The sequence below is a fragment of the Equus asinus genome, chromosome 9, assembly GCF_041296235.1.
Source record: "Equus asinus isolate D_3611 breed Donkey chromosome 9, EquAss-T2T_v2, whole genome shotgun sequence".
Classification (NCBI taxonomy): Eukaryota; Metazoa; Chordata; class Mammalia; order Perissodactyla; family Equidae; genus Equus; species Equus asinus.
Window position 1 is genome coordinate 30,628,665 of NC_091798.1, and position 22,369 is coordinate 30,651,033.

A 22,369-nucleotide genomic window follows, 5' to 3' on the forward strand; every position below is an offset into this window, starting at 1 on the left:
CATAATAGCACTAGACTTTGCAGAATCTTTATGAGAATGAAACGTAAAAACGCAGAGTGCATGGCATCTAGAGGATGCTCATAATGTGGTGGTGATGATGACAATGACAAAGGAGGAAACAGCGATTAACACTGCAATGCTCGTGTTATGACCTCACTTCCAAGCCCAAGCCCCTATTTGCAAGGCTGCTCTGACTCAAACCAGTCTTCCTTCTATTATTCCAGGGAGAAGAGGAAAGGAGTGATTCACATCTTGGCAATGATGGAGCTTCTGGCTGGCCTTCACCAGCTAGGGAGAGGAGGGCCCCAAGGTGAAGGGGAAATATGAGCCCCCGGGGCCCAGTTGCTGGGCCACTGCCTTTCCTGGGTTTCACAGGCATCCTGATCATTAGCACCAGCCAGGCGGCCCCAGTGAAAGTGGAGCCTGGGCCTCTGGTAAACGAAGCCAGCAAACATGGCCCTTCTGGGCTCAGGTGAAGAAGTTACTCCTCCTGGTCTCACACAGGTGAATCGGGGGCAAAGACTGCACTTCCATCTGCCCCTACACATGGCCAGAACTTTGACCTGGAAAAGGAGTTAGCCCTGGCTTTGGGGACGGTGAGACAGCAGTATTCCAGACCCAGCAAGGGAAGACTAGGACCTCAAGCCATTTTCCCAATTCTTCACGTGGGAGAGACCCCTTCCTGGTGCTCAGATCCAGTTTCACAACAACGAGGGGATAGGGTACCAACTGAAAAATGGGCCAAGTTCACAAATAGGACAGTTCACAGAACAAAACCACAAATGGCCCATAATCACATGGGGAGAAGGTCCAGCATCACAAGTAATCAAAGAAATGCACATTAAAACAACAAGGTGACAGACTTTATTGACGAACAGGCTGGTAAAAAAGAAAAACAATGAAAATACCAAGTGTTATCTGGGGATGAGGAACAAGGCGATCCCACACAAAGCTGGTAAGTGTGTAAGCAGCACAATCTTTCTAGAAGGCAATCCAGAAATGTGTTTACTGAACGCCTGCATAGTTCCTTTGACACAGTAATTTCACTTCTAGGAATTTAAATGAAGGAAAGAAGACATATGCAAAGATATTCATTTCAGCATGGCTTACAAGAGCAAAAAAAAAAAAGAATTATAAACAACTTAAATGACTAACAATAAAGAACGGATTAAATACATTTTAGTTCAATCTCCATGAAATACTTTATAACCATTAGGATATTAAGATATTAAGTAGAATGTTTACTGATGTGTAAAGACAGTCACAGCAAATTGTTTGGAGGGGGGATAAAAGCAAGTTACAACAGTGTGATTCCAAGTTACAATTAGTATTTAGAGGATGATTCCATTTCTGTACAAAAGATATAATTGATAGGAATCAACAGGAAAGAAAAAAGTCTGGAAAGATATATAAAAATTAATAGTGGCTATCTTTGGGTAAGATTCCATGTTTCAATTTTCTTCTTCAGGCTTGTCAGTATTTTCTAACAATTCTATAACTAAATATTTTTAAATAAGGGGGTGGACCAGATGATTTATAAAGTTCCTGCCAACTCTGACATTTTGGGCATCTATGATTGATGTCCCAAGTGACTTCAAACAACCCATATTTAGCGTGGGCTTACTGTGTGGCCTTTGGAGCCTAAGTCATTGCCCACAGCTGCAGCCCTCTGCATTCCTCTCTCCTGCTACTCACTGCCCAGCTGTCTCCCTGGCCAGCCTGGGAGCTTCGGCAGGGCAGGGCCCGGGTACAGCCCAGGCCCATGTCTGTACTTCATGTGCCTAGCCAAGAGCTGAGCAAAGGAACTCAGCATGGGGACAGGTGCCACGGGGGCACAAAGATATGAAAGGCACCACTCTAGTTCTAGAAACCTCCTGGGACACGGGACTCACACACAAAATGGTTGACTAAGAAAACCAGAGGAGAGGGAAAGCTGGGCAAGCGGGGCTGGGAAGGGCTGCTAGAGGAGAAGGCCATGCAGAATGGGCGGGTGAGGGCACCGCAGGCAAGGGGCACAGGCTAAGCGAAGGTGAGGCCAACCCCAAGTCCTTTGGGATCCATGTCCCAAACCTTTCCAAGGAACTTGCATAATCCCCGGGCTGCTGAATTTCTGAACTTTGGCCCAAATAAGTCAAAGTTAAGTGTCCTACACAGGCATCCTCCCTCTGTCTGATCCTGGACTAGCCAGGAAAGACAACACAAGTTTTTGGATAAAGACAACCAATACCTTTTTATTCACTTTCCCCACCCCTTCCAAAGGGAGATGGAGAGGGAGTTGCAGGAACAATCAGACATCTCACATGCAAACAGTGCTCACCCCCACCACCTGGCCACTGGCTTCTCTTGCCGGCACTACCAGCCCCATTTGACAGATGGAGGAAAGGAGGCTCAGAGAGTTAAAATGGCTTGCTCCGGGGTCACCCAGCCAGAGAGTGGGGAAGGCGACTCCACTCAGGCCTTCTGACTCCAAGTCCAGTGCTATTTCGAGGTAACACACAGGACCTGGAGTCAGGAGCCCTGGGTGGCTCTGTCACTCACTGGCTGCGTGGTCCTGTACAAGCCGCTCACCCCTCACAGCCTCTATCCCCAACTGCAAAATGAGGAGGCACCCGATGGCCCGCCCAGGTCCTCTCCCCGCTGGGCTCTGTGAGCCTTCTAGGGGTGGCTGCAAAGCTCCCCCTATCAATTACATTTCCCAAGTTGGGCCGGCAAGGATCACCAGAAGATCTCCAGCCCGTCACGTGGTTAAATAAAAAGAGCAAACGTCCCAGATTAACTTTCACTGCACTGCTTGTGCTGACACTTGATTACCCAATTTTCTAGTTTCGTTGGGTGAAATATGCCTGCTGGGTAGGCCCCCTAGGCGGCTAAAAGGGAAAATAATTAATTATTGGGGAGCCAAAGAACACTGAAGATGGAGTTAAAACCTGGAGTCGGGTCCAGAACAGACAGTTCTTGCTACCGGTCGCTGCGGCTATTTCAGGCCTCCTTCACCCGCATCTCAGTCCAGAGGTTTGGAGACGCTGCGAGGGCTGAGGACGTAACTTTCCCAGTGGCAACTCTGCCCCGCCCGCACCCAGTCCCCCGAGCCCCAGGCTGTTGGCCGGGACGGGGGAGGGGGTCGACCTTCCGCGCAGACAGGGGCGCGGGACGTGTGACGGCTCCGGTGACCGCCGCGGGAGCTACACTGCAGTTTCGTCAGAGGTAAAGGTACGCGCCGGGCGCGCGCGGCGTGTGCACACAAACACACACCCCCGCGCGCGCAGACCGCTCATTACACTCTCCCTCGGCCTGGAGAAGCGCGATCACACGCCACCAGCCCCATCGGCCCCTGCCCCGAGCCCACCCGAGCGCGCCCGCCACCGACCACGCGGCCCCGCGGCTCCCTGGCGCATGGCCGTCCGCAGCGAGCGAGGGCCGGCCTTCCCCCGCGCGTGGCGGGCTTCCTCTCGGCGACACCCCGCCACGCCGCGCCGTCCCAGCCGCCAGCCGGGAGCCGCCAGCCGGGAGCCGCCACCCGGAGTCCGCCCGGAGCTGAACGTCTCGGCTGCTGCGTCCGCTCCAAGTCGCGTCTCACGGCAAGGAGTCAGCTTGCAAGCCTCTCCCCGCCCACCCGGTCCCATGACAGCTGCTGCCGCCCAAAGACAGGCAGATTATAACAAGAAGCAAAGTTTCCCTCTCTGCCCTCCCTCCTCGCCCCCCCCCCCCCCGGGCGCCGCCTTCCCCCTCCCTTCCAGTGTTATGCAAAACGAGCCGGCACCGGCGCTCCGACTCCAGGTACCAAACCAGCCCTAGCGAGCCGCGCCCGGTTCCGCCCGGCGGCCCCTCTCCGCTCCCAGGCGTGCGCCCGCATCCGGGGTCTCATTCTCGGCTCCACCGCATCCCCAACCTCCTGGCTACCCGCAGCCGGGCGCCCAGAGAAAAAAAAACCCTAACTATGGGGCCAAACTTTATGCTTGCAACAGGCATGGGGTGGGGGAAACCGGGGAAGGGGTTGGGGGCGCGCACGCCTGTGCAGGCATTTTCGGTGGCTGCTAGTCCCAGCAGCACCCACCCCCATCCGTCTCCAAGTCACCAGCTTCCTCGCCAACCCCCCCTGCACACCAGAGCACCCTCTCCTGTCACGCGCGTGTCGCCGGTGGGGCTCCCAGGAGCAGTCAGCCCGGGACGCCGCCTCGCCTTCCCTTCCCCCAGCATCTCCGAGCGCACACGGGGCCGCGCGCCACAAGGGGACCCAGGCGCCCCCAGACAGTCCTTCCGCCCCCATCCTGCCGTGCTTTTCCCCCGGGGGGCTCCGCTGGGTAGCGAAACCAGCAAGGTGCTCTGCCCGTTCGCATGTCCACGTGCCCCGCAGACCCCTATGCCCTTAGCAGGCAACTGGCAGGAAACCCCGCGCTGCGGGCGCCCAAAGGGAACCGCGGGGGGCCAGCAGCAGCACGCGGGGGGCTGGAGACCGGAGAACCAGGGGACTCCGGGGACCGGAGCAGGCGCCTGTGTCGGGGCCACAAGTCCACGTGAAAGTACGGCAGCAAGTGCTGGGAGCCTGAGGGCGCGCCTTCAGCACCCAGAGCCAGGCTGAGGGTCCCCCACATCTTGGCGTGGCTCCACCTCCCCAAGGAAGTGCGGTACCCCCCAGCCCTGTCGGCGGGGGGCGGACTCCAAGGGACTGAGGCTAGACCCTCCCCAGCTGCCGCGGCGCCAGCGTTCTGGCATGCGCGGGGGGACCTCCAGCTCCCTGCCCCCGTAACGGGGCGCATCGCGGGGCGCATGGAATGGGGGTTCTGCAGCCTGGAACCCCGGGTCCCCCCAGTGCGCCCACCGCTGCCTCCCGGCCTCCGCGGCTGCGACGGCAGCCCCCGCAGCTCAGCACCTCTGGCCCCGGGCCCGCGGCCCCTGCTGGCCGTACCTGGGTGTCGGCAAGATAGTTGAGGAAGAAGGAGGAGAGCTCTTCGTCCAGCAGCGCGCCGCAGTCGTTCCCCGCCATCTTCCAGCCGCGGCTGCAGCGTGCGGCGGAGTCAGCGCCGAGCCGGCCGCGGGGGAGGGAGCCAACAAGCGAGAGAGGGAGGCGGGAGGAGGCAGCGAGGCCGGCGGGAGGCGGAGGGCGGAGCTCAGGCCCGGGCTGCCGCAGGGCCGCTGGCTGCGGGGGCGGGGCCGAGCGGGCCCGCGCGAGCCGGAGCCGGGGTCGCGCCCCCACTTTCCTGCCCAACGCCTGGCGCCGCGATCCTCTCCCGCAGCCCCGAGCCGGGAGGAAAGCGCCCCCAGCCGGGTGCTGGTGCCCCAGCCCCAGCCCGATGCCTGCGCAGCAATGCGGGCAGCCCCCCGCTCCTGCCAGAGCGAATCACGTTGCGTTAGCGCTGGGCGGGTCCTTCGAGACAACCTGCTTCTGCACAGCCGGGGAAACTGAGGCCCGGGAAGGCCTCTTTTGAAGCCGCAAGGCGCTTCAATAGCAGGAAGACAAAGCCCAGGCCTGACTGGCCAGGAGGTTTGAATTTCCCTACCCGGGCTGGAGGCTCGAGTTGCTCTGCCTTGGCTGCCGTGGGTCAAAGGTGGGGAAATCAGGGAAGGCTCCTTGGAGGGGGTAACATTATCTTTTCCTTGAAAGATGCATTGACCCATCTTCTGTTGAGTTTGACCACCTCTCTCTCGCTCTCATGTCTCCCCTCACGCCCCGCCCCCGCCAAGAAAACTTCAATGACTTCTCTTACTCTGGCCCACAATGCCTTGAAGTGGCCAAGCTCCTGCCGGCTTCCCCAGGCCCACTGGCCTTCTCCCACTTCCTCTGATGAACCATTTCACAAAGGGCCTCTACACACAGCATGCTGTCTCCTGCCCAGTGGCCATTCACCTGGTAACCACATCTTCAGGGCCTCCTTCCCCATTGCCACTCAGACTGTCAACCCGTTCTCTCTGCCCACCCCCACCGTCATGGGCATCCTTAGCCCTGCAGACCTTTCTTTTAAAACGCTGGTCACAGTTGCCATTTTACCTTTGTTTCAGTGAAGATTTGATCTTCGTGTCTCTCCTTACTAGACTCTAAGACACCTGAATGCAGGGCCTGAATCTGCTTTTGCACCTGCTGTGTCTCCAGTGCCTGGCACATAGTAGGTGTTTAATAAATAATGCGTTAACTGAAAAACCTAGAAGGTTTCGATCCCGACCACCACCATCACACATCCTATGGACAAGGAAACTGCCCACAGGGAGTGAGTGCCTGAGCCAGAACCAGAACTCAGGCATCCCAACTCCAATCTTGAACTGCCCTCATCGTGCCCTGCTATTTGCCCGCCAGGAGATGAGGGCACCACCTGGATGAAGGCGGGAAGATTTAGGCCCATTGATTGGGCATGCCTGCCTCCTGCCCTCCTCCCACCCTGTACTCACAAGGGCTGCCCCACCCTGCCCGCCCTGCCCAGGGCTCCCTCCCAGCCGGTGGAGGAAACAAAGAGAGTCCCCAGGACAGTACAACTGCTCAGACTTGAACACCTGAGCAAAAGCTTCCTTCTTCTCTAGTCTGAGTTTCCCGGAACTGCAGGGCGTGAATTCACCCTTTGGGCTATAGGTGCGCTTTTAAGGATCGAGGTATTCTAACAGAGAGCCTACATCTAGCCTTGGAGCTCGAGGCTGGGAGTCAGCAGTCCTGGCTTCTGGTCCAGCCCTGCCACATCTTGTTCCAGTGCTGGGCAACTGGAGAAGTTGAGAGCCTGGGCCCTCTGGTCAGACTGCCTGGTTTTGGAACCCCCGCAAGTCATTTAGTCTCGGGCCTCGATTTCCTCATCTCCACAAATAGAGATCACAGAATGACTTACTTCATAAGGATGTTATGATTGATAGGATGATTGAGGAGATAATATATGCAAAGTGTTTGGCACAGTGCCTGGCCTCATAGGGAAAATGCTAAACTCTGGTCCTCTCTTTCCACATCTGTAAAAATGAGGATAAAATACATACCCCTTGAAAGCCAATGTTACTTTCCTTTCTTCTGGCACTTGCAGGCTGCTGGCTATCTTATACTCCAGGAGATCTGGTTGTGAATTGTGGTACTCACTAGCCATGTGCCCTTGGTCATTTATTTAACCTCCGAGCCTCAGTTTCCTCCACACAGGGATCTGGTAAAGACTGAATGAAGCAATGCATGTAAAATGAATGGCATGGCCCTGCACCTGGCAGAGAGGAAGTGCTGATCCTCACTCTTGTCATCACCACCAGCACTAAAGACTTGAGCTCCCCTAAGGCCCCACTTTTCAGCTGCTTCCCTTGGACACCAGAGGCAGAGGCCTGTGGGACAGCTTCCAGAGGTGTCGCTACCAGATCCAGCCTGGCCTCTGACTGGTGTTATGCCCCTTAGAGCCTAGAGGCCAGTCTCAGAGGGAGGGTCCCCAAGAACAGTCATCTCCTGCAGAGCTGCAGGACCGGACAGGGCCTCCCAGGAAAGGCCTCAACAATGCTCACCAAAGGCTTTTGTCTTTAAAACTCCAGCGTTGATAGAAAAGTCTCAAATTGCCCAGCTTCAGGGACTGTCTCACTGATCATTGTGTCCTCAGGATGGGCTTCTGGCTGGCAATAAACCCAGGTGAGAAGGCACCTCCCCTGAGATATCTAGCTTCCTTTTCAAAAGCATCTTATCCCAGGAATTCCTTCGTCACAGACACCTGTAGAGTCAGCCTCCTCACCTTCTCTAGTCCCTGCAGGAATTGGAACTTCTCCCCTGAAATTAGAAGCCCTCAAGAAACGTAAGGTGCTAGATGATCTTGTGCAATCATGTGGTTTGCTTCCGTCTCTGAGGCTGTTTCCGCACCTGTAAAGCGAAAGGGCTGGGCTCAATGAACCTCTCCGGAACCCGCCAGAGATATGATGGCACTTTATAACTATCAGCAAAACGTAGCAGCTTTTCTGTACTGAGCATGTGCCAAACACCTGAGTTTATAGCATCTCAGGTTGCAACAACCTGAGTCATCGGCATTGTGATGTCCATTTTATGACTGAGGAAAGCAAAGCTTAAAACGGTGATTAGCTAAAGACCAAGCTGTTAAAAGACACAGCTGAGATTCAAACCCAGGTCTGTGACAGACCAAGCCACAGACCCTTGAAAGGGATTGAAAAGACCTCACACCAGCAACCAGGAAGCTGGAATGGTGGCACCTTTCTTATTTTATGACTTTCAAGTGGAAGGCAATAATAACGCCAAACTTGGACTCCGTGTGTTGACTTCTATCTTCTTGGCCCTTTTATTGGCCTTGCCTCTCCCGAGATTAGTGAAAGTTTGTTCTGCGCATGCCCTGGGCAAAGCCCAGACTCCTCCAGTCTCCACGGAAATGGCTCCAGCGCAATGAACCTATTTAACTTGAATATTTTAGTCACTATCAACAAATGCTCAAAAGTAAAACCATCAGCATTTGCTCCCTTCTGATAATAGGAGAATGCTTTATTCAGACACTAAAGACGTGGTTCTCAAACTCTAGAGGGTGTGAGGTCACCTGAGCCATATCACCAGAGATTACGTTTCAGTTGGTCTGCCATGGGCCCGGGAACCTACATTTAATGGGCTCCCCTAGATGACTCTGCTACAGGAAACCGCCCATCATGCAACAGATGTTTAATGAGCACCTACTCTGTGCCCGTCATCGTGCTAAATGCCTTGGATCAATCAGCGACCACAACAGCTGCCATCCCTGCCCACATTCTATTCAACACAACTGCTTAGTAAATTTTTGTTGAATGAGTGAGGGAAATGGGACACGGGTCCTGATAATCACTGAGGTTTCCTGCCAGCCACCCACAACTCTGTGATTCTATGGTCCAGGCCAGGGAGCCAGACACATACCTATTTCCCAGCTTCCATCCCAGAGGCAGGGACTCAAGCCAAGAGGAACTGAAAAGTCACCTGCTTTGCATTGTTAATTCTGAGAGCCATTTCCACCTTACACTGAGTGACAGAGCTTTGGAAACTTCAGAACCGTGGAAGGCAGTGGAGGTTGTGTTATTCACCCGCTTCCCTGTGCAGGTAGAAGAACATGGCTGAGGCCACACGGCCCTTCAGTGGCAGAGCCGGGACTAGAAGCCAGAGCTCCAGACTGTGTGTGTAGTGCTCAGGCGGCCTCCACAGGATCACCTCCTCATCGGCACTGAGCCTTTGGAAAGACAAACCTAGGAGGACATTACTTAGGTGGTGTCATTCGAGGATCTCAGAGATGGGGATGGGGCCCTTTGGCACTTGAGAGTCAACCATAAGCAAGACACTTCTTTGCATTTAACCAATGCCCTCTTCTTCCTCTAGGGCTAACCTGTGAACACACCAGTACATTTTGGGGGTACATTTAGCAGTTCCCTTTCTCTTTCGTATGCTACAAATGATTAAAGGGCTTCCAAATCAGCAGGTGAGGGGCATTCAATCGCTATTAATTCAGATATTACTGTCTCTCAGTTTTGCAAGCACAGTTTTTCTAATTCAACCTCCTCAGCCTCATAAATGACTGTGCATAAAGCATGGGAATGATGAAGCAGAGTAGGGATAGAAACATCTGCCCACAGAACAAAGAGATTCTAGACAGAGTCCTCCTTATGCCCATTTGATAGATGGAGAAATAAAGGCCCAGGGTTGTGAATTGTGTTTTTGTTGAGAGATGTAAATACTACCAGGAGAGAGAGAGATAGACAGATAGATAGATAGATAGATCAATCTAGATCTGTCTATGTATACCAGGACAGCAACATTTAAAGAGACAGTTGACATTAAAGACAACATCTAAATTTAGTGTCCCTCTCAAATAAGGCCAGCAGATGGCAAGAATACCCGAGTATCTGTTGTTCCTTACACTCTGTCCCTTACTGGCTTTGGGACCTTGGGAAGGTGACTCCTCAGTGAGGATCACTCTATCTGCCTGCCTGACCTAGAGTCTTGTGTGGATCAAGTTCACCTACAAAAGACTTTGAAGTTTACATTCATTATCCTAAGTCGTCAATAATGCTCCTTCTGGGAATTTATCCTAAGGGTCTGATCTGAAAGATAGGAAAATTACCACAAGATGTTTATATATACTTTGATTCGACAAATATTTTTAGACTCTCCTGGGTGCCAGTCACTGAGCTACAGGCCCACAAGTGGTAACCATGATACCATCTTTCCTCTTGTGCAACTCACAGCTCTGATCACCACATGCTGGGGAGAGACCAGTCAACATGCAGGTCGCTAGGGTATAATAGTTCTTCTGTGGAGGAAGCTGGGGGGCTGGAGACTAGAAGGAATGAAGGACCAGTTAGGAGCTGGGAAAAGAGTCCAGGGTAGGGGTGGGGTCCTGAGCCAAGACAATGAAAGTAGCAGGAGGAATATGGAGAAGGAATGGGTTAAAACCATATTTTAGAGTGAGAATCAATGGGCTTGGTCAGAGGTAAGAAGTGGTGGGAAGGGTTAGAACACTCAGGTTCTGGCTTCAGTGGATGATGGGTCTCAGAGGGGAGGCAACTACAGTGGGGTTTCACATGCCTGTGGGATATCCGAGTGGAGGCATGCAAGGAGAGCACATCAACGCCAAGCCAAAAACTGGAAATAACCTCAACGTCTAGTAAGACGGAACAGTTCAATTCCACACCCAGTTACAGAGAGTAGACAAAAGCTCACACATATGCACAGAGCAGTGTCCAAAGACGTTCACTGTGGCATTGTTGGTGGTAAAAAATAGACGGTACTGGAAAAACAAACTATGGTGAGATCACACAATGGAATATTAGCCAACAGTGAAAATCAATAAACATCGACATGAATCCACACAGATGAATCATAAAAACAAGAAGCAAGACAAGCAAGCACCTCGAGGATACATACAGTATCATGCCATTTATGTATTATTTAAAAATATCTACAATAACACTCCATAATGGTGGTTATTACATGTATATGAAGTAAAAGCATAAACATGGGATGGCAAAGACACAGATCAATTTTAGGTGAATGAGAGGGGAGGGGGATCCAGGGCTGGCTTCATGGGTGTGTGACCTGTGCAGCTACACTGGGCCCCACACTTGGTTGAATGCTCTGCTGTTGCCATCTTGAAATTCATAATGATTTTTGAATAAGGGTGCCTGCATTTTCATTTTGCACTGGGGCTTGCAAGTTATGCAGCTTGTCCTGCGGAGGTTAGAGCACATTGTAGAGAAGAGAGCTCCCACTGTACCTGTAATGTTTTATTTATTTCTTAATCTCAAAAATATTTTTAAATTATCAGGATTTGTTAAATCTGTGTAGTGTATTTTTCCCTGAGCTTTTCTGTATGTTTGAAACATTTTATAATTTAAGAACAATGAAGATGTAGTTATGTAAATAATGGTTTACTTTCTTGATGAAATACTCTGCAGAAAGTAGAAGGCTACATGGAAAATGTCCAGGGAAACATGTATGATATTAAGTGAAACAAGGTTATAAAAATGTTTACAAAATGATTATAGCTTATGCACAAATGTACATGTAAAGTATGTATGTTAGAGCGACATAAGAAATGTGAACAAAAGAAACACAATTAGGATGGCAGAAATAATTTGTTTTAATATTTTCATCGGAGTTGTTACAATTTTTTTTTTTTGCTGAGGAAGTTTTGCCCTGAGCTATCCTCCATTGCCAATCCTCCTCTCTTTTTTTGCTTGAGGAAGACCAGCCCTGAGCTAACATCTGTGCCAATCTTCCTCTATTTTGTATGTGGGACACCTCCAAACCTGGCTAATGAGTGGAGTAGGTTTCACACCCGGGATCCCAACCAGCGAACCTGGGCCACCGATGCGGAGTGCGCAGAACTTTAACCACTTGGCCAAGGAGCCAGGCCCTAAAATTCTGTTTTTGTAATAAATAAAATAAAGTGTAACTTGCTATCTGCTTTCTATACTAAAAACCAGCTCCTCTGATAAACTATGTTACTGGGCGCTAAACTACGTTGCTGGGTGTTATTTAAGTAATAGATATGCGTTGTAATCGGGACATTTTGGAGACCCAGGATCTCAACATAAAGGGGTAGCTAAGATGAAGGAACTTTTGGGAACTCCCTCCTAAAGTGAGCTCTAAACTGGGAATCAAGTTGGAGTCTCACTCTGGCACTGAACTCACATTCGGACAAATCTCTTCTCCACTCTGAGAGTCAGATTTCCAGTCTGCGCAACCATGGGCTTGGACGGGATCAGTCATCCCAAACATGCCTCGGGTGGGCGTCTCCCCCGGGGCCTCTGCCCTGACTGTGAGATGCTCTGATTCCCTCTTCCATTTGCGGGAGAAATCATCTGGGCCATGTGTAGTTTGGCAGCAGAGGCAGTTGGAGTCAGGATACGGAGACGAGAATCCAGGTCAGTAGGCCACCCCAGGAGCATTTTATATGGGGTGGAATCTCCTTGGCTCCTGGAGCAGCCAGAACTGCAGAATCTCAGGGAAAGGGCATGGCCTCTCAGGCACGGCAAGGTATAGAGGGCACAGCATGGCATCATGGGCGCAGCATGGCATCATGGGCACAGCATCACAGGCACAGCATCATGGACGCAACACAGCATCATGGGCACAGCATCACAGGCGCAGCGTGGCATCATGAGCACAGCATCATGGGCACAACACGGCATCATGGGCACAGCATCATGGGCGCAACACAGTGTCACAGGCACAGCATCACAGGCACAGCATCAGGGGCACAGCATGGCATCATGGGCACAGCATCATGGACGTAGCCCTCTTCAGCTTCCCTGAGAATATTGACAGGCACCTCAGGGGAAGAAAATACAGGTTGAAAGGAATGCTTGACCTTCTGTCGGAGTTGTTTTATTATTTTTTCATTATAAATTTGTGTGTGTGTGCTGAGGAAGATTCGCCCTGAGCTAACATCCATTGCCAAGCCTCTTCTTTTTATTTCTTTCTCTGCTTGAGGAAGATTAGCTCTGAGCTAACATCTGTGCCAATCTGCCTCTGTTTTTTGTATGTGAGAAACCTCCACAGTGTGGTTGGTGAGTCGAGTAGGTCTGCACCCAGGATCCGAACCCACAAACCCAGGCCACCAAAGTGGAGCGTGCAGAACTTTAACCACTTGGCCACAGGGCCAGGCCCTCATTATAAATTATTTTAAATTACACAAGTGACACATAATTATTTTATCCTTGTATAAAAAATGGCTGAGTGGTTAAAGTTCCACATGCTCCACTTCAGCAGCCCGGGTTTGTGGGTTCAGATCCCAGGTGTGGACTTACTCCACTCATCAGCCATGCTGTGGAGGCATCCCACATATGAAATAGAGGAGGATTAACACAGATGTTAGCTCAGGGCTAATCTTCCTCAAGAAAAAAGAAAAAAAAGAGGAAGATTAGCAATGGATGTTACCTCAGGGCAAATCTTCCTCACCAAAAAAAAAAAAGTAAACAATATAGAGAAAGGACAAGTTTCTGTGCCCACCACTATGCAATACCACTCCCTCCCCAGAGGTGCCCACTGTCAGTGTTGCATGAGTGGCCTTCCAGACTTTTTTCTTTGATCTACATACTCATTATGTTCATAGAGAAACTCAAAGTTTTATTTTGGAGACTTTGTTTTTAATGAAAATGGAATCTTCCTGTAATTGCTGTTTTGTAGTTTCCTACTTAACATGTCTTGGAGGTCTTTCCATACCAGTGCATATGGCTCTACCTTATTCCTTTAAATTGCTGCACCATCTTCCTGGTGTAAGTGTGCCATGGACTTGATTTGTAACTGTTGGTACATCATGATTCTAGACATGTGCTCTCCAGGTGGTTATATGGTCCTGGTTTTATCACTGAAGAGTGTGCAAAGCTGGGGATAGAAAATCATGACAGTGGATGAGCTCCTTTATTCATTCAACCAACAAAAGCCTATGGAATGCTTACTTTAGGTATACCCTTCATCTTTTAATACCCAATCAAGCCACATCTGCATATGTGAGTTTAGTAAATAATATTAATCATGTTCCCCATTGTTTGAAATTCATTCATCATTCCTTCAGGAGCAAACTATTTTGTGTCAGGCATTCTGCTAAGCTGTGTGGGACTATATTAGTTGTGACTGCTTTGGTTGCAATGAACAGAAAACCCTACTCAAACTGGCTTAAACAGATAATGTATTGGCTTCCATAATTGACACACTAAAAGGAGGAATGTTGCGAGGAAGGTGCGGATGTTCATTTCTCAGCTCTGCTTTCCTCTGTGTCAGCTCCATTCTGAGGCAGGTTCTCTCCTGGTGATGGCAAGGTAGTATACACAGGGTCTAAACCCGATCCACTCAGCAAGTCCAGCAGGAAGAATGGTGCCGCGTGTCCAATAAAAGTCCAGGATTCGCTGATCGGATCAGTTTGGCTCACGTGCCCATCCCTGGGCCAGTGCCTGCTCTGATGGCCAGTACTGGGTTACACGCCCACCTCTCAATCCAGGAGTCAAGCTGTTTCATAGAAACCCCCAAAACCAAGGTTTCTCAACAAGAGATCATTAATTTGAATGGGAAACAATTATATCTCTCTTTTCACTAACTTCCAACTGACATTTAGCATTTCCTTCTATGGTGAATGTAGCAAACAAGGCATAGTAGTATTAAAAAAAACCCAGAACTTTGTCACCAACAGAAATCACAGATATTTCAATATCACATCACAGTTGTCACAGATATCTTAAAATATCATTTATGTTCATCACTATTTTGAAATTATGGTAGTTATTTGACCAACTGGATCTTGTTATTTAATATGTTAATAAAGAAGTATATATACATTACTATAGCATAAATTTGTCTAATCATTTGATGACTATTTAAATATAACTGACTTCTCTTAAGTCATATATATTTGATATTATGCATTTAAAATACATTGATCTGAGAGGGGTCCATAGGCTTCTACAGACTGCCAGAGGGGTCCACGGCACAAAAAAACGGTCTAGATATAATATGAGGGAGAGGTCTCTCCACAAATGGAAATCAGGTAAGTTTGCCAGAGGGAGAGGAAGAGATGCTGAGCAGCAGAAACAAACTACATCCAGTCCAAAGGGATACAGAGACGAGTCAGATGTGAGCCTGTGCTGTGGTCCAGCCCCTTTATTTTATTTTATTAATTTTTCTTTTAGGAAGATTAGCCCTGAGCTAATATCTGTCAATCCTCCTCTTCCTCCTCTTTTTGCTGAGGAAGACTGGCCCTGAGCTAACATCTGTGCCCATCTTCCTCCACCTTATATGTGGGACGCCTACCACAGCATGGCTTGCCAAGTGGTGCCATGTCAGCACCCAGGATCCAAACCAGTGAACTCTCAGCCACCGAAGCGGAACGTGCGCATTTAACCGCTGTGCCACTGGGCTGGCCCCAAGTCCCTTCATTTTAAATATAAGAAACAACTAAGACCCAAGAGGGGCAGGGACTTAGCCAAGCTCACCCAGCAAGTGAAGGCTCCATGACTCCAGGCCTGGTTATTTCACTCCAGCCTCTTCAGGGTGGGTGGGGAGGGTGCGATGGCACCCCAGACTCCCGCAGTTAAACAACAGTACACATGGGAGAGGGAAATTTATAGCGCTAAATGCCTATAATAAAAAAGAAGATCTCAAATCAATAATCTAACCCTCCACCTTAAGGCACTGGAAAAAGAGCAAACTCAGCCTAAAGCAAGCAGCAGAAAGGAAATACCAAAGATCAGAGCCAAAATTAACAAAATAGAAGAACAATAGAGAAAATCAACAAAACCAACAGTTGGTTCTCTGAAAAGATCAACAAAATGGACAAACCTTTAGCTAGACTGACCAAGAAAGAAAGAGAGAAGATTCAAATTACTAAGATAAGAAATGAAAGAGGGGACATTACTTCCAAACTTACAGAAACAAAAAGGATTATAAAGGCAGACCATGAACAACTGCCAACAGATGAGACAACTCTGGTGAAACAGCCCATTTCCTGGAAAGACACAAACTGTTCAAACCAAATCAATTCAAGAAATAGAACATCTGAGGAGACCCGAAGCAAGTAAAGAAATTGAATTAGTAAGCAGAAAGTTACCCACACAGAAAAGCCTTGGCCCAGATGGTTCCCTTGGTGATTCTACCAAAGAGGAATCCATACCAACTCTTCACAAAGTCTTCCAAAATATAGGACAGGAAGGAGCACTTCTCAAGTAATTCTGTGAGGGCTGTGTTACTCTGATACCAAAACCGAACAAAGACAACACAAGAAAAGAAAGCTACAGACCAATACTTCTTACGCATATAGGTGCCAAAGCTGCGCACTGAGGACTCAACATAGAATTAAGTATCATAAAGGAAAGAGATGTATAAAGATGTCTCTGGTTCCCAAAAGATTCCCATCATCAAAAGCAATAAAAGATAACAGTGATGGGGCCAGCCCCATGGCTGAGTGGTTAAGTTCACGCACTCTGCCTTGGCGGCCCAGGGTTTTGCTGGTTCGGATCCTGGGCGCGGACATGGCACGGCTCATCAGGCCATGCTGAGGCAGCATCCCACATGCCACAACTAGAAGGACCCACAACTAAAATATACAGCTACGTACTGGGGGGAAGTAGAGAGAAAAAGCAATTAAAAAAAAAAAAAGAAGAAGATTGGCAACAGTTGTTAGCTCAGGTGCCAATCTCTAAAAAAAAAAAAAAAGATAACGGTAATACATGAAATTAAATTTGAACATAGAAGTATAGTGGGATCATTTCGGAAAAATATGCAAAGACAATTCATAAGAATATTTTGTTCCATAAAGCATGATTAATATTCCTCTGCCCCACCTCTCCAACCTCTTAAATATTATGAGGATCATTTAAGATAAAGGATGTGACAGTATTTTAAAATGCTCTAGTAGAATAATTACTGTTGGGACTATTCACAGTTTACAGAGCATGGCCCAACTCATAAGCTCCCTTCTATTCCTTGTAATGAGTTAGCTCCTGCCTCAGGGCCTTTGCATTTGCTGTTCCCTTGACCAGGAATGTTCTTCCCTCAGCTCCCCCTGTGCCCTACTCTCCTTCTTCATGCCTTAGCCCAAATCTCACCTTCTCAGAGAGGCCCTCCCTGACTATCTGATCTAAATTAAATCTCTGTAATTATCTTCCTTGTTTACTTGTAAGACAAGCAAGGCAGGAGAGCAGGAACTGTCCTATTAGTCACAGTGTCCCCCAGAATCTAGGATGGTTCCTGCCACAAGGAAGGATGCTATTAAATGAACAGTGATCCACATCTCTGTGACGTGGTAGACAGGCCTGTTGTACAGATGAAGCAGAGGCTCAGGGAGGAGAAAGGACTTAGCCAAGTTTCTGTGGCAGGTAGGGTAAGCATATAACTTACTATCCAAATTGGGAGGGTTTTTCCCCAGACAAATTCTAAACTGGACAGAACATGGGACACAGCAAACAAGGACACCTGGTCACCCTTCAGAAGGGGGAGTAAACTCTGACAAGGATAAGCCATGTTCTTTCCGCTACACCCCAAGTTCTTCAAAGAGTCAAGGTCAGCAAATTACTTTCCCCACATGCCCCTGCCCCAGGGGAACACTATCCTGCAGAGCTTGGGAGCAGCTGATCACGACTCTGCTGACTTTACTGTGGCCCAGGAGTCCCGAGGAGGTTCTCCATAGCAGGAGCCAAGATTTCCTCTGTTAAAGTGGGTGCAACAATAGCATGAACAAAATTAAACCTGGGTCTCCTTTGTGAAGAGAAGGAGGAGGCTGAAGCAATGTGCTTAAGAAACTCACGAGATCCGTTTGCTCTGCAGGCGCGCCTAGTCTCAGCATAGAGCCCAGCAATGTGCCTGCCCTTTGACTGGGTCTCCCTGTTCCTGGGAATTCAACCTAAAAATGAGTGAAAGGAAGAGAAAAAGCTAGCCAGGCAGAACATTGATTGCGGTGGAATGGGGCTGGAGCCTGGAGCCAGGCTCGAAGCTCAGCGCTGTCACTATCAAGATGGCGGCGGCAGTCCCGCCCAGCCTCGTGTGTGCTGCTCCCCCGAGCATCAGGGGTGGGATCTGTTTGCCTCCCCTTGACTCCAGACTGGCCTTGTGACTTGCTTTGACCAAGAGAATGCAACCGGAAGGACGCCGTGCCTGTTCTGGGCTAGGGCTTGGGACAGCTGGGAGCTTCTGCTTTCGCTCTCTAGGAAGCCAGCCACCACGTGAAGACCAGCTAACCTGCTACATAGACCACGTGGAAAGAAGGAGGCCCTGGAGGATGCAAGACTGCAAAGAGAGTAACCAGCTGGCTCCAGCTATTTCAGCCTCCCCTGCTGAGGCACCACGTGTCTGAATAAACCCATCTTGGAACTTCCAGCCCCCTTGAAGCTGCCTTGGTCAGCACCATGTGGAGCAGAGATGAGCCAAATGCACCAGGCCCCGACCATATTGCAGAATCATGAACAAATAAGTGGTGCTGGTTGCCTTAAGCCTTTACATTTGGGGGCAATTTGTTACACAGCAAGAGATAACTGAAACACTAGCTGTATGAATTTTGGCAAATTTTTAAAATAATCTGAACCTCAGTTTCCTCATCTGTAAAGTGGGATAACTTTAATACTTACCCTATAGAATTGTGGTGATGCTCACATATTACACAGTAAACATTTAGTGATTTTGTGGAATATAAGAAGATACAATATGATAATATGATATAATTTCCTGCAGGGATGGAGTTTCTGTAAGTTACTGGAAGGACTCTACTGGGTAGAATAGCATGGAACCATTACCAATCACAAGCATAAATTCATGAACAACTTTATTTATTAAAAAATTTGAGGGGTGGGCCTGGTGCCTAGTGGTTAAGTTCCTGGGCTCTGTTTTGGCCGGGGGTTCCCTGGTTCAGATCCCCGGTGTGGACCTAACACACTCCTTGTCAAGCCATGCTGTGGCAGCACCCCACATATAAAATAGAGGAAGATGGGCACAAATGTTAACTCAGGGCCAATCTTCCTCAAAAAAAAGAAAAAAACCACAAAGTAAAAATTAAATAATGCAATGGTAAAAAAAAAAAAACAGTGACACAAAAAGAGCCATTCTGATTCCAATGAAGTAAAAATTTCTGAATAAAAGTTGAAAAGCAATGTGAAAAAATGAAAACTGTTAGTGTATTTGGGTGGCAGGTTTTATATAAAAATATACTTTTAGGATTTCTTTAGTGTTGTCAGCTTCTTAATAATATATCACTTTAATGCAATAAAAATGGGGATGAAGTTTTGAAGAAAACATGGAGAAATGAAACAGTGTATTTGTGTTTTGATTTTAGTGATGATGTTCTCTACTAAAATTTCCTTTAATTCGATTTTCATAAAAAATAGCTTTAGTGCAATTAGTAAGTAGAAAAACTGGCCATGGTGTAATTTATCCAGTGCTATTATGAGCCCAGCCGGGAGCTATTTACATTCCTCCATTTATTCAACAAATAGCAAAATCCAGAACTCAAGATGGGGGCTTTCCGTGCATTTGCTCTTTGACACTTCTCAGCAACTCTGCGATGTCAGTGCTGTCGTGATCCCCGTTTCCCAGATGAGAAAACCGAGACTGGAGAGGTTGTTACTTTCCAGAGTCATTCAGCTTGGAAGTGGCAGAGCTGTGATTTGAACCCAGGTCTCTTGAGTCTCTCTCCCCATCATCGCTCACTCCTTTGCCCACAGCGGTGCAGACTGCACCAGATGTTTGTGGACTAAATAAATGGAGACGGACCATGCGCATTAGGGAGCAGCGAGAGGCAGCACTCTCACAAAACAACAGCGTGGACCTGGGTTCTGACTCACTATGTGGCCATTCCCTCTGCATCTCAGTGACCTCCCGGGCTAAATGTGGGATTTGGATAGATATTTGGAAAATTCTGGAAAATAACCCAAACCATAATCCCTTGGACCTTAATTTCAACTCATTATAGTTAGTACACTAGTCCTGAAATTCTTCTAAAAATGTGCCAAGTTCTCAGATACTATTCAAAACAGTATTTGGATTTAAAGTCCCAAGATTTGGGTTCAAAGACTTGTTCTACTTTTTGAGTGACTTTGGGCCAGTTTTCCAGCTCTCTGTCTCTTAGTTTCAAAGATAGTAGCAATCCTAATCTCTCTCGTTGATCATGTGGACCCAGGGAGGTAACCCATGTGAAAGAACCAAATGCTCAATAGATATATGTACCTTAAATGAAAGACCTCTTAATGAAGCATCAATGTAAAGTTATATAACATATACAACTAGAGTAAATCTATCTGTTTTGATGTTTTCTAATCACTTAGCAATTCTTTGATAGGTAGATATATATTTTTGATATAAGTTGCCATGAGGAAAGGAAGTAAACTTACTCCCTCACTCTGTAAGATCCTTGAGACAGGGACCATGTCTGTCTGGTTCATGGCCATCCCCTGAGCCAGCACAGTGTCTGGTCCACAGAGGTGCTCAAGGAGTGTGTGATGAATGAATGACAATATGCCTGTATCTCTGTGATGATAGAGTTCAGAGCTAGGGTGGAAGTTCCTTTGACCCCCCCGCTCCACACCCTCACTCCCCCACCCCACCATCACCCCTGGCTGGAGAGAATGTCTTCTCTGTATCCTGGGCTTACCTCTATTAATGCACTGACACCTTGCGTGAGAAATTTTTCTCTTCTAAGTATCCTTGTCTCACCATGAAACTAAGCAAATCAAGGCCAGGGACTGGGTCTTAATCTTAGGTACATCAGACTTCACAGTAAATGACACAGAAGAAATGATGAATAAATATTTGTTAAATTCATTTGAACCAATAGAGCTTGGAGATTTCTAACAGCAGAAAGTATTGCTTTAAAATGATATCTATTTTATATAAATAGTGTATATGCACATGGAACATGCTCTGTATCATTAGTCATTAGGGAAACAGAAATGACAGTCACAATGTAATGCCACTACACATTTCCTATGTGTCTAAAATTTAAAAACTGACCATACCAAGTGTTCGTGGCAATGTGGAGCACCCGGAACTCTCATACGATATTGACAGGAATGCAGGATGATACAAATACAAAATGATAACACTTTGGAAAAGAGTTTGGCAGTTTTTTAAAAAGTTAAACATATACTTTCCATATGATCCAGAAATTCCATTCTAGGAATATATACAAAAGAAATTTTAAAAATATGTCCATACAATGATGCATTTTTGATTTATCATAGTAGCTTTGTTAACAATAGCCGAAAACTGGAAAAAAAAAAAAACCCCAAATGTTGGGTTTAATAAACAAATTGAACAAATAAACAAATGGTGAATGAATAAACAAATTGTGGTAATATCCATTCAATGGAATACTATTCAGCAATAAAAAGGAACAGACTAGTGACAGAGGAAACAACATAGATGAATCTCAAATGCATCATGCTAAGAGAAATACGCCAGACTCAAAAGACTGAACAGTGTTTAAATTCCATTGAAACAAAATTCTAGAAAAGACAAAATTATAGTGACAGGAAGTGGAGACCAGGGGTGGGGAGGGCAGGTTGAGTACAAGGGCGGACAAACACACTTTTCTGGCATGATGGGAATGTTCTAAACTGTATTGTGGCGGTGGTTGCATAACTGTACATGCTTCTCAAAGTCACTGAATTTTATACTGAAGTTGGTGCATTTATTGTATGTAAATTATACTTCAATAAAGCTGATTTTAAAAATGCATTATCTATTTGGTTGGTTTTTAAAAAAATATTGATTGGTTTTTGAAGTGGTGAGAATCCTGTCCCAGAAGAATTCCAAAGCCAGGCCAAATGGATATCTGTCAGGCATGCTGTGGAAGGGATTCCCGAGTTGGGTCCAAGTCCAGAATAGACGGCCTTTACAGTATTTAGGGTTATGGAATTGAGGCTTAAGTCAGTATTGCCTAATGTGTAGTAGAAGGAACAATGGTCCAGGAGTCGGGAGCAATTCACGTCTTCATTTATTCATTCATCGTTTACTGAACACCTACCACGAGCCTGACACTGCTCAACAGGGTTGAGCTTGAGCTAGTTTGAGCCAGGTTTCTGTGCAATCACACCTAAAAGAATCCTAACAGATATAAGCCCATCACCAGGTATGAAATTGGGTGATACTGACTATGAATGCCAAAGGAGGCGATCAGTGAGGGCTTGAAGGAGTCAGGGAGACCACCCACTTTTCTCCACCTCCATGGGCCCGGCTTTGGTCCAGGCTGCCATCGCCTCTCACCTGGAGCTGCAGCAGCCTCCTCACTGGTCTCTGTGCGTCCACTCTAACCTGCTTGGGTCCATTCTATACATAGCAGTCAGAGGGTTTCAGCGGCCTCCTGAGATCCAGATCTGACCTCATTGCTCTCCTGACTCAAATTCTTCCATGTATCCTATTGCCTCAGATTAAAGTCCAAATTCCTCAGCATGGTTCACAGGGCCCTCTGTGACAGAGCCTGGGTCAGAGGAAGTT

General features: G+C 47.9%; 1 protein-coding gene across 5 annotated transcripts in view; it reads right to left on the bottom strand.

Annotated features, from left to right (window-relative positions):
* The window catches only part of PPARGC1B (PPARG coactivator 1 beta), a 125,692-nt gene extending 104,116 nt beyond the window's left edge, over positions 1 to 21,576 (bottom strand). Inside the window, exons 1-2 of one of the 5 annotated variants that reach the window (XM_070517202.1) lie at positions 13,640 to 21,572; positions 4,907 to 12,728 (exon numbers count right to left, since the gene is read on the bottom strand). In XM_070517202.1, the coding sequence (XP_070373303.1) occupies positions 4,907 to 4,984 (78 nt within the window). In that variant the 5' untranslated portion in view covers positions 4,985 to 12,728; positions 13,640 to 21,572. Of the gene's footprint in view, positions 1 to 4,906 lie in introns of all 5 variants that reach the window. The other 4 variants (XR_011505759.1, XR_006532712.2, XM_044777842.2 and 1 more) reach the window with 4 other exon arrangements.
* Between the last annotated feature and the right edge of the window lie 793 nt (positions 21,577 to 22,369).